The following is a 12,287-nucleotide window of genomic DNA, read 5'->3' on the forward strand; positions in this document are numbered from 1 at the left end:
AAAGAATCAGCACTGAAATTACATGATTTTTCAATTTTTTTGATTCTTGTGCAAAATCGGAGAGGTTGATTCCCAGAAAGACTCTGCTCCATAGTTTGGAATCGATTAATTTACTTTTGGGTTTTTGAATGTTCAGCCCTAACAACAGGCCAAGCCATTCAAAAAACAAACTTGCAAAATTGGGACATCTAGCTTTAAGTGGTTGACACTGCTGGTCACTGGGCAGACCCCCTCCCCACCACTGAGCTCATCTACGTGGAGCTATGTCACAGGAAAACAGGATCCATCTTCAGGAACCCCCACCATCCAGGCCATGCTCTCTTCTTGCTGCCGCCGTCAGGAAGAGGGTTTTTGGACCCTCAGAATCCACACCACCAGGTTCAGGAACAGTTATTACCCCAACCACCAGGCTCTTGAACCAGATGGGATAACCTCGCTCAACTTCATGTGCTTCATCACTAAACTGTTCCCGCACCTATGAACTCACTTTTAAGGACTTTTCATTTCATGTTTTTGAAATTTATTGCTTGAGTTTCCTTAAGTTTATTATAGATGGGGTATAGATAGCTCCCTCTATCTATTAAATGCTTCCTATCATGCTGCCCACAGTAGCTGACCAACTATTTGGGAAGACAAACTTAGAAATTGTGTTTTAACGTAACCTGAGGAAGTGATACTTTGTAATGCTCAGACTATAATTTTCAAGACCTGAATATATGTATGTAAATTGATAATAACAGGCAACTCTAGTAAAAGCGTCTCAATGCTAAAGTCAAACAGGAGAAAATCTGCAGACGCTGGAAATCTGAGCAACACACACAAAATGCCAAAGGGTGTCAGCCCGAAACGTCGGCTGTACTCTTTTCCTAGCTGCTGTCTGGCCAGCTGAGTTCTTTCAGCATTTTGTGTGTGTTGCTCAACGCTAAAATCTCTATTATGAGAACCTGTTTGAATCTGAATTTTCATCTCTAAAATTATACTCCTAAAATGTGCATTTCCATCCTGATTCACCAAAATGGCTCATCATGCCGGTGGTCGTTTTCATAGCTTGGAGTACCCACCTATTACCGAAAACAGCATGCCATGAAGCTGTTGCTAAAGAGTTTATTGACTTAAAGCATTTTGTCATCTTCTAATTCTTATTTTAAATATTTCACAACTGTATTCACATTTTCATCTGTTTTAATCCATGTTATCAGATAAATTCAAACATCTTTCATAAAATCACTTTACATCTTTATTACAGAAACAGAAAATTCTTCCTAAATGGTCTATTTCTGCTGTTTATATTTGAATAACATCCTATTCTTCCTCTGCCTTTGCCTTCCTAATCTGTTTATCAAATTTCCCTGTAATTGCATCTTTGCTGTTTAGCCCAAAGAAACACCGATGAATGGAGAGTTCTATGTTGTTTGGTCAAAGACATTTTTCCTAAGAATGCTATTGAAATTACCAGTGATCAGAGAAAAAGATTAATTGGCTTTAAGCTTTGTGAGTTATTTTGCAACCTATCCAAGCCTCCACTCCCTTTTTTTACAATGTGATTCTTATTCTTTTGTAAAACCAATTTATACAAAACCACTTTAATAAATGACTATTTCCATTTTGAATTCATTTTGTTGTGTCCTTGGTCTTCCAGTTTGAATAAATGGCAAACCTATCCTATTTGTGTTTTTGGTTTTCCAATTTTTTTTAACTGAAACATGGTGCACAGAAAAACGTGATAGTTTCTCAATCATTCATGTGATGACTTTCAAATTTCAGATTCACAGCTGGGTCAACTATAATTCTATGCTGAAGGAATGCCTTGTAGGAAGAATGTCTTCCAAGCCCATTTATGCTGCTAAAGGTAGATTACATTTTCCTTGTTTTCATAGTGCCTCAGAGGTTGAGCCACTTTTAAGGTAAAACCATATCATAAAAGTAAAAATAATTCTAAATGAGTACTCCTTTGATATTTGTTATTATGCAATGGTGTACTGAACTTTTGATAATATAAGGACTCAAAATTCATTAATTCTGAGTAAAGGACATGCTGATAACAAGCATGATTAATGCCTGCCTGCTAGACTGTAGACAGGCTGCTTTCAAAATTTGTTCTGCACTTTCAAAGCTGCAGTGACTCATGCTGGCCCTCACTGAACTATAGGATTCCATTTTGGGAATAACTAGTATGAGTTCAGTCTAACCACTGATTAAAATCAGCCCTTGCCTCCTGAGGCAGAAAGGTTTTGTGGTAGTGAACATTGGTGAAAATCAGCTCACACCTGGTGAAGATCTGCTGCAAGAGATGGGAGATGGCTGCAGCTGGTGTGCTTGATCAACTTTCAAAGTTTGCTCCAGAGGCATAGAGTAAGATGGAATATGTGGGCCCCACTGTCATAGGGTAGGGTGCCCAGAGGTTTTCAAGGTATGCATTCAAACTGCAGTGGGAGGAGGCAGTGTTTGATAGACTGCAAAATGATTAACTTCAAGAATCTGAATGTAGTACCAGAGAAAAGGGTTAATTGGCTTCATGCACTTGCTATAATCCCAACGCATTTTGCATCAGGACATTAAAACTTTTCCTACTACTGTGTACAGATTTAGGAGGCTTGACTCCCCTCATTTGCTCTTTCCCTTGCCTTGTGTTTAGACTTGTACAACAATTTAAATGCATCTTGTTATGCATGTAGCTGCAGCTGATATGTACTTAACAATGATCCGTGACCACTAGCAGGCACGTATATCACCATTATTCAAGCACTAGCCTTGGGTGCTAATTAAATCTAATATATCTATGCCTTATTGAAATGGTCTGCCTAAGTATTACAAATTGTTTTGTAGAAAGCTGATCTACTTACAGTGGTTAACGTAAGAAAATATGCTGATGCTTTCAATGGTGATGTGGGTTTCAACTGCACTAACATCACCACATAGATAATAAGGGAGGGAAGCATGCTTCTTGGTAATTATGGTACTAACAATGTTGTGCTTTCAACAGTAGCATCTCCAGTAATGGTCATTAATAGTACTGCTTGGTGGGAAAATATTGACAACCAATTCTATATTCATCATTCTAGTGGCAAGAATCTGTAACAGTTTAGTTAAAATTACTCTGCAGAAGGAATTGATGTTTGTATTAAAAAAAGCACAGATATTGGAAATGTTCAGCAGGTTAGGCAGTGTCCATTGAAAGAGTTGATATTGTGGGTTGATGACCTTTCAGTGGAGCTCAGAACTTTGTTACTAAACAAAACACACAAAATGCTGGAGGAACTCAGCAGTCAAGCAACACCCTTGGAAATGAGCAGTCAATGCTTCAGGCTGAGATCCTTCTCATGACTGAAAAGGAAGGGGGAAGATGCTAAACTAAAATGGTGCGGGGTGGGGAAGGAGGACAGCTGGAAGATGATAGGTGAAGTCAGGTGGGTAGGAAAGGTAAAGGGCTGGAGAGGAAGGAACCCAAAAGGAGAGTGGACAGTAGGAGGAGGGGACTCAGAGTGAGGTGACAAGTGAGTGAGAAGCGATAAGAGGCCAAAGTGGGGAATAGAAGATGGGAGTGGGATGGCAAATCTTTTTACTAGAAAGAGAAATTGATATTTATGCCACTGGCTTGGAGGCTACCCAGACTGTATATAAGGTGTTTCTCCTCCAACCTGAGGGTGGTCTCATTGTGGCACGAGGAGGCCATGGATCCATATGTCAGAACGGGAATTGGAATTAAAATGACAATCCCATTAGATTTGCACCGGAAGTGTTCCTTATCTGGAAGGACAGTTTTGTGCCCTGAATTGAGGTGGGGGAGGAGATGAATGAGCAGGTGTAGCACTTCGACTGCTTGTAGGGATAATTGCTGGGAGGGACAAATGGACAAGGGAATCATAGAGGGAGTGATCCTGCAGAAAGCAGAGGTGGGGAGGGAGGAAAATGTGTTTGGTGGTAGGATATCTTTGGAAATGGTGGAAGCTGCGGAGGATGATGGCTTGGATGTGATGCTGATGGGGCGCTAGGTAAAGACATGAGGAACTCTATCACTGTTAAGGGATAAGGAAGATGTGGATGAGCACGGATGTCCGGGAAATACAGAAGATGCAGGTAAGAACAGCATCAGTGGTGGTTTACACACCCCCACCCACATCAGTTAGTTGTTAAACAAGTTTTTATTTGCAGAGAAGAGAGAATGTCCAATGTAGGATGGACTATAGGCAACTGACTGACTCAAGTGATGTTAATGGCTGTAAAGGAGTTGATAAAACATAGACAATAAGAAATAGTATGTATGCGAAAATGCAAGTAGAAGGAAAGAAGTGAAATGAAAAATCAGGCAAATTTTGGTTTGGCTGCACTTGGAGTAATGTGTGCAATTCTTGTCACACCATTATGGGAAGGATGAGAAAGCTTTGGAAAAGGTACAGAAGAGATATATCAGCATGCTGCCTGAACTAGAGGGTGTAACCTATAAGAAGAGATTGGCCAAACTGGTGTTTTCTCTGCAGTGTCAGAGGTGGAAGGAAGATCTGGTGGAAATTTATAAAATGGTGAGAGGAGTAGATAAGATAAACAGTCAAAATCTTCTTCTGGTCTTTAGCGGCCAGTGAAGCATAGGCCATTGATGCCCTCCTGTCTCCATCATCCTCTGTTCAGAGCCAGTTTCTCGAGGGTGGGTCAGGAGTGTCCTCGTTGTCTAACTTTGGCCTCGACATCTTGCCTCCATTGTTCTTTGGACAGCCTTTTTTCTTCTTTGCTTGGAACTTTCATTTTAACACCTGTCTGGTGATGTTGTTGGTTGGCTTCCACCACCATTTCCATTTGTCTATTTGTATCTCTATAGAATCCTGCTTTATCTTTTTTCACAGTGTCTGGTTACTTTGTCTGCCTATCTGACGTTCAGGGTTCTTTTGAGGCACTGGTTGATAAAAGCCTGCCATTTTTGTGGTGTCGTCTTTGTTCTCTAGGTTTCAGAGCCATGTAGGAGCAATTTTAACAATTTGAGTGGAAGATTATGATTTTGGGATTCCTTGATATGACTGGATGTCCACACTTCAAGATGTTGAAAACTATGCTGGCCTTGTTAATCCTAGCTTTGATATCCTCGTCTGTTCCAGGATATATTCACAATGCTTCCAGGATAGATAAAGGAAGTTACATCTTCTCAGGTTGTATCTCTCATCACAATGGGTCTATTGCTGGTGCAGTTTATCTCCCCATCACTTTTGTTTTATATATATTTGGTCTTAAACCCAACATGGCAGAGTTGGTGTTGATTTCTCTTGCATTTGTTGGCTAGAGCTAGACAATAGGGGAAGGTCACCCACAAGCTCCAGGTGATCAAGTTGCTGCCACACATTCCATTTTGTTTTTTACTGGTCTGTTTCATTGTTGTTCCTTACCATGCATCAGGCAGCAATCTTCCTGTTTCTTTAGCATTTGTCTTTTTTTTAACGAGTCCAAGTTGTTAGCTTGACACTCAACCCAGCATGGATGGAAAGTGTGCATGGAGCCGAATGGATTTGAACCGGAGACCGCTCTCCTCGAAGTCCTGTGCAGATGCTACTGCACCACCGGCCGGCTGGAGTGTCTGCTTCATAATCCAGTCCATTGTCAACACGAGCGTAGAAGGAGCAATGAAACATCCCTTCACCCCAGTGTTGGCTTTGAAACTGTCTGACTGTTTTAAGACCTTGCATGACAGTTTGTTGTAGGAATTCCTGATAATACTGATAAATTTCTGTGGTATTCCATAATGTTTCATAAGTTTCATAGGGCTTCCTGTCTAAGCTATCAAAGGCTTTCTCATAAGCAATGAAGTTGATGTAGACAGAAGTATTCCATTTGATTGAATGTTCTATGATTATTCTTAAGGTAGCTATCTGGTTTACGCAAAAGCTATCTTTCTTAAAGCCTTCTTGCTGGTCTCTTAATGTTGTGTCAAAAGCTTGTTGAAGGCATTGCAGGATAATTCTGTTTAGCTCCTTTTCGACCACAGATATTAAGGATATACTTCTGTAGTTTTAAAGTTTGTAGGCTACCTTCTTTGGAAGCTTGATTATGTGACTGTTCTTCCACTCTTGTGACATCTCTTCTTTGTCCCAGATGTTGCAGAATAAATTGTATAGGATACTTCCAAAAGTTTCGGGTCTGCCTTCAACATCTCTGGTGGTACATTCTCTTGGGCCAGCTGCTTTTTCTCACTGATTGCCTGCATGATTTCCTTCTTCAGTAGTTTGGCACATTCAACATCCAAGACTGATGGTGCTTTTGTAATTACAAGAGATTCTAGAGGAGGTGGTGTGTTTCAGAAGCTCATTGAAGTACCGTGCCCAATGTTGGAGCGGTTTGTCTTCAGTTAGGACATTATCATCTTTAGCCTTCACTTGGGTGTTGATCTAGCTGAGTTTGCTAGCTAGTTTCTTAATAGTATCGTATAGTTCTTTCATATTTCCATTTGCTGAGGTGCCTTCTGCTTGTGATGCTAGGATGTTGATGTACTCTCTCCTGTTCTTCTTGATGTCTCACCTTACTTCCTTATGCATGCTGTACCCTTTGTGCCTCCACTTTCTCGTTCCTAGTTCTGCTTCCATTGCATTTTTCTTTTAGTGTTCTTTTCTTGATTGTTTCCATCATTCTTGGTGTAATCCACTCCTGATGCTCAAATGTCCTTTTTCTCAGTGCGCATGCACACATTTCATTTATTGCCTCTTTGACAGCAGTACATTCTTCTTCGATATGAAGGTCCATAAGTGTCAGGAACCTGTTGGAAAGCATGAGGGCAAATCTCTGAGCTGTCCCTTTGTCTTTCAGGTAGCTCACATTGTAAATTCACTTTTGAATTGAATCACAATTCAATCACTGATTGTGTGGTATGTAGCTTCTTTTTAGCTTTGTCTGTACTTTGGCAATCAGAAGGTGGTGGTCTGACCCGGCATTTGCACCACATTTCACTCACACGCCATGGAGTGATCTTCAAAACTATTTTGAGAAGCATACATGGTCGATCTGGTCCTCGGTTACCTTGTTGGTGACATCCATATTGCCTTGTGTATTTGTTATTTGGGGAAAAAGCTTCCTCCAATAAATCATTCCCCACTTTCATTCATTTCTCTGAGTGTTTTTCCCCATTACCTGTTTGTATTCTGTATTATCCTACCTGGTTTTATAATCTCCCATGATAATGGTTAGGTCTTTTCCCTTCCCTCTGCTGAAGACTCCACTGAGTGCATTGTAGAATTCATCTTCGTCTTCTTCATTAGTCTTGTTTGTTGGTGCACAACATTTACTCGTTTTCCAGTCGAGTATCTCTAGATGATGTACTATTCACCTAATCTCTCTCAGTCCAAGATGTGACAGCTTGTACCTTTTCATCCCATTTGCTATGATGGTGGATTTTCCTGTCTGGTACGTGGTTCTCACATTTCAGGTACCCAAGGTAGATATGACTTCGGTGACAAAAGATTTGTCAGCTGGGCAGCATCCTGATGACTTACACTGCACTGTCATGTGTTCACTCCATGATGAGACTCTTCTCACAAAGTTGGTGGTTTGGTTGTTTGTCAATATTTCTATAATCCAGTGTACCCACTGTACAGGGGATCGGCCCGCACAGCTTCACCAGAGCCCTGTTGGCCAGACTTATCCAATTCCACCTTTCAAGATGGGAATATAGGGTTGAACTTTGAGGGATGAAATCTTTTTACTAGAATAGAAATGCCTTGTACTTGAGGACATGAATTTAGGGTCAGGCGAAAGTTTAAGGGAGCTACCTGGAGCAAATTTATTAACCTAGAGAGCGATAGCTGGCTGGAACATGCTTCCATGAGTGAAAGTAAGAAGCTGTGAAAAGATTAATTAAGCTTCATATTTTGTCTTTGCATTAATATTCTGCACAGTACACGTACACAGTTACTGTGGTGTTTAAAATTATATAAATATATGGAGCTAACTGGGTATGTTGGAGGTTTTTCTCATTAGCTGATCAGTGAAGACTTCCAAGCTTCTAAGCATTCTGCTTTTTTTCTAGCTTTCAGTTCTTAAGATGCTCTAAATGTTTAAATTAACACTTAAGTAATCTCCCCTCACTATCATTCTTTCCCTGCCACCAATCATTTGATGTTTATTCTTTTTTCTTCTCACTCTTGTCCATGTGCCTCTCCCTGCACTGTAATTTCATATGCATTATACATTAAAAGTCTTGTACAGATGCAATGATTTCCTTCCATTAGCTACTGTGAGGTTAAATTACTAAAATGTTATTAGCAGGCATTTGGGTGCATTTAATTAGCTTCCATTGTGTCATCAGCAGTATTGAAAGATGGAGAGAACATTTTTTTGATTAGGTACTTTTAACTAATGGCAGCACGTTGGATTTAAGCTTGTATTGAGGACACAATATTATCTATTCTTGAATGAGTAGATTTTATTTCTGAGTGGGGAGGCTTTCCTTTGGGGAGGGCATTTACACTCTGCCTGTCATTCATTAACTTACCATTTTTTTTTGTAGCTCTTCTCTTGAATTGGTGTTATTCTTGGAAATAGGCCCACTTCAATTCAAAACGGAATCCTCTATTTATAGCCATGTAAATTAATCCTTTTCTGATGAAAGTGTTACTTGTAAATATGTTGTAATTTGCCGTACCATTCACTTGATGTTTTTCTGTGATGTCAACTGAGTCATGGAAGATGATTCAACCAAATCCTGAAGGCAAAACTGAAATATACTCTGAAACTCTTACTGGGAGTGTTATCTTTGGTAATAATAAAGGATTACTTAAGGATGGTTTATGAGTTTCATTCCAGCAATAACTTGTATCCTAGGATTATCTATGCATATCTTCCTTTTAGCATTATTGCAGGGAGGTTGAAACAATAGCAACTGTGGTTTTATGCTCTGTATGTTCAATAGCTTTGTTGTCTCATTCATGACTTCTGCATAACCAGAGAAGCACAATTAGATTCTGGGGTGTAATATGACCTCCAGTTTAAGGCTATGTCCAAAGTAGGCCGGATAAATCTGTAACCAAAGCTTTTTCTCTTTGTTTTGACCCTCCGTCCACACTGTAACGGTGTTTTCCTCCCCCGACATGGAGCTTTTCTAAAACGCCTTCCAGAGTCTGTAAGTTTGAAGACTCCGATTGGCTGGAGCAGTGTGTATGGGGTAACTGGAGATTTCTAGAAATGCTGTCATGATGTGCTGTAACAACCTAACAATTTCAGAACAGACGGCAATGAGACTGAAGCCAGAAGAGTTAGAAATGTACTCACCAAATACTTTGACCCATAACTTACTGAATAAATAAGTATACTCACTTTGCCCTGTTTTCTGTCCTTGCTTGTATGGAGGTGTTTTACCTATTTATGCAAGGACTTCTACAGCAATAGATGTGGTACAGCCTAATGTAAAATTGTATGGAAATACAAGGTAACACTGATGCAGACATGTTTTATACATTTAACAAGGTGCTTTACTAACACAACAGAATTGGTCAGTTTTTCAATGTTAGTCGTCAGCCGGGTCATACTGTCCGTGAACTCCCTGTCGGTTGCCTCCATACGCTCCAGTATTTGTTTATTTTTAGTTTTAAGTCCTCCTGCGCAGGGGCCAACAACTGTCTGTTGTTCGGTAATTCCCTTTTATGTGTTTCTAGCCTGTAACTGCACAAACGTGCACTTTCACAGTGAGATTTGACACCAAGCACCTTGCTTGTTTTCTGTAGATGTGTCCTGCGCATGCCCAGTAGGGGGAGATTTGCCCAAATACCTGTTTTATTTAATGTGGATGGAGGTATTTTCAAAAATGCTTGGTGTGGATGCCTATCGTTTTTACACGAAACCGGTGTTTTCAAAATTATCCGGTCTAGTGTGGACATAGCCTAAGTGGTATAGAATCAGTTCTAGTGAACATATTGTAATTGCAAAGAATGAATTTTCTGTAATGCAGTACCTGCATGCCTTTGAGTAAATTTTTTTTTTTGTGTTGCTTTGCTGTTCCATTGTTTCATTTATTTTATCTTTCCTCCTTTCAGTTTCTGTGAAACAACCAGGTTTAACAGTGCAGAGGGAGACATTGCTAAATGGTATGTTATCAAAAGAAACAGGAAACAATGAAGTACAAAAACATATTGCTATCAAAGACTATTTCTGTGTGAAATATCTGCACGGGGTGTCCATGTACAATGACACTCTGTCCCAGCAGCAGCTGCTGGAGGCATGTACTGCCTTTCCCTACCAACCACCCTACCAATTTCCCCCAAAATGCCTCCATTCTTTAAACCTACTTCAAGTGTTCCTACCAAGGTAATGGGTTGATCACTCTTCCCGTTCCTAGGTTAGATGGAAAATTTGTTAGCTGTTAGTAAGTTTTCCTCATGCAAGGATAATCAGTCAAATTTTCAATCAAAATTTATTTAAATTCATGTTCTTTTTTGGCTATACCCTATACACAGTAGGGTTATATTTACTCAGCTTCTTTAATACTTGGGGGAGAGTGGTGTGCTCCCTAAGACAATGTATGAGTGACTCAAGCCATCTTGATAACAAAACTTAATTGTTCAGGCAGGCTAAGCAGTTTAACTTAGCATCTGTCACACCAGTAATTTAATGATATTCAGGTAGTTCAAAATAATATTGGAGAAGGATCTAGTGATTTCCTGGAGTATATGATGAATAAATGCTTCTTGGTCTTCCAGCCGGGTACAAGTATCAATTTCAACCAACGTTTTGATGACAAACTCTGCCACCTTTATCACGGGTGATGCCTGGATATGTCTAGTCTGGTGGTATTTATACACCCGTCGTCCATCCCTCCTGATTGGTTAGACCTCATCCAATCAGAATTCTGCTGTCTCACCTTGTTTACAATCATATTCCAGTTCTTACTTAGAGCGAGACCTTCATCTTTGTTAAAATTCTTTTCCTCTTGCTTTATTTTCAAAGGCTTCCTTCACCAGGTGGTCCCAAAAGCCTTTGGTGCGGCACAGTAGTTTTGTGCTGTCGAAGTCGTTGCAAATGCAGAGGTTTGCTCCCACCAATTTCTCCAGGTAACCCAAACGGATACATATCCTGTGCTCCTTGACGCAGGTTTCCACTATGCATCCCGTCTGGCCGATAGACGCTGCTCCATGTTCACGGGGAATCTTGTGAGCGCCAGCTGATCTGAGATCCAAGTCATCTTTGACCAGCATAAACCCTGACTTGAGCTTTCTTACAAGTTTTAATACAGCATTTCTTTAGGATCTTAATGATTCTTCCTAAAACCATGGAAATATAGGGAAGACCGTATAGTAGTGATGCGTTCCTCCTTGTTGTTGGGTTCCCTGGTTTTTCCGTCAACCCTTTTAAGGGCCTGATTGATTTCCTTCAGCTTGCAGCCATTCTTTAGGAAAGTCCAGTATAATTGTTGTATTTCTTTATAGAGACTCTCTGGGTCCAAAGTAGTTTTCACACAGTTAGTCAAAGTAGAAAGAACCCCTGCACATTGGGAGGCATGATGGTGGCTGTTATTGTTGGAAGTCCAAGTCTGTGTGAGTGGGTTTCTGATAGACGCCATTTTTGAATCTACTGCCCGTTTTCTGTCATATTACAATGTCCAGTAATGGGAGGCAAACATTCTTCTCCATCTCCGTCATAAATTGAAAGTTTGGGTGTAAACTTTTCAGATGGTTGTGGAACAACTGAATCAACCTGTCTGAAGAAGCATTTGAGGTGTAAGGATGATGAACTTAGAGCCTTCTCCTCAAAGTCCTCCATGTAGAAATCAGCAACAGTCAGTGACAAGGGCGATCCCATGGCCACTCTGTCTGTTTATTCATAGTAGTTCCCCTTCTAGAGGAAGTACATTGATGTAAGTGTGTGTTCAAAAAGGTCAATGGTACCCTTAGCAAGCCTTGACTGCAGGAGGACCAAACAGTCCTTAATGGGAACTCCTGTGAATGAGGACACCATGTGGAAACCAGCAGGATCCCATGGATTCTATTGTGAGGATGACCTCCGCTTTACTGAAAAAATCCAGGCTGCCAGCTGACATATCCAAGATATTTCTCCCTCAGGCGCTGGAACACCAAGACTTTACGGGCTCCCTGAGATACACAAGAAGGGTTCCCTGCTGATACCTATCATTAGTGGGATAGATTCTCCAGCTTACTACCTCACTAAACATTGAATGACCATCCTGATTCCCTTTGTTGGGGGCTGTGAGCATCTCATCACAAATTTGTCTGACTTTGCAAAAACAATAACAAATCAGTGTTAACGTGGTGTCCCTATTCACCAGAGTTTCCGTTAAGGACAGCTTAATTGAAATGTTGGTTAAA

General features: G+C 40.4%; 1 protein-coding gene across 3 annotated transcripts in view; it reads left to right on the plus strand.

The window, feature by feature from the left end:
* The window catches only part of LOC132400862 (cytochrome b5 reductase 4), a 126,517-nt gene that overhangs the window by 21,620 nt on the left and 92,610 nt on the right, over window positions 1–12,287 (plus strand). For all 3 annotated transcript variants that reach the window (XM_059982340.1, XM_059982338.1, XM_059982339.1), the window contains exons 4-5: window positions 1,765–1,849; window positions 10,002–10,052. In XM_059982340.1, coding sequence (XP_059838323.1) covers window positions 1,765–1,849; window positions 10,002–10,052 — 136 coding nt within the window. The remainder of the gene's footprint in view (window positions 1–1,764; window positions 1,850–10,001; window positions 10,053–12,287) is intronic.

This window comes from Hypanus sabinus, chromosome 10, assembly GCF_030144855.1.
Source record: "Hypanus sabinus isolate sHypSab1 chromosome 10, sHypSab1.hap1, whole genome shotgun sequence".
Lineage (NCBI taxonomy): Eukaryota > Metazoa > Chordata > Chondrichthyes > Myliobatiformes > Dasyatidae > Hypanus > Hypanus sabinus.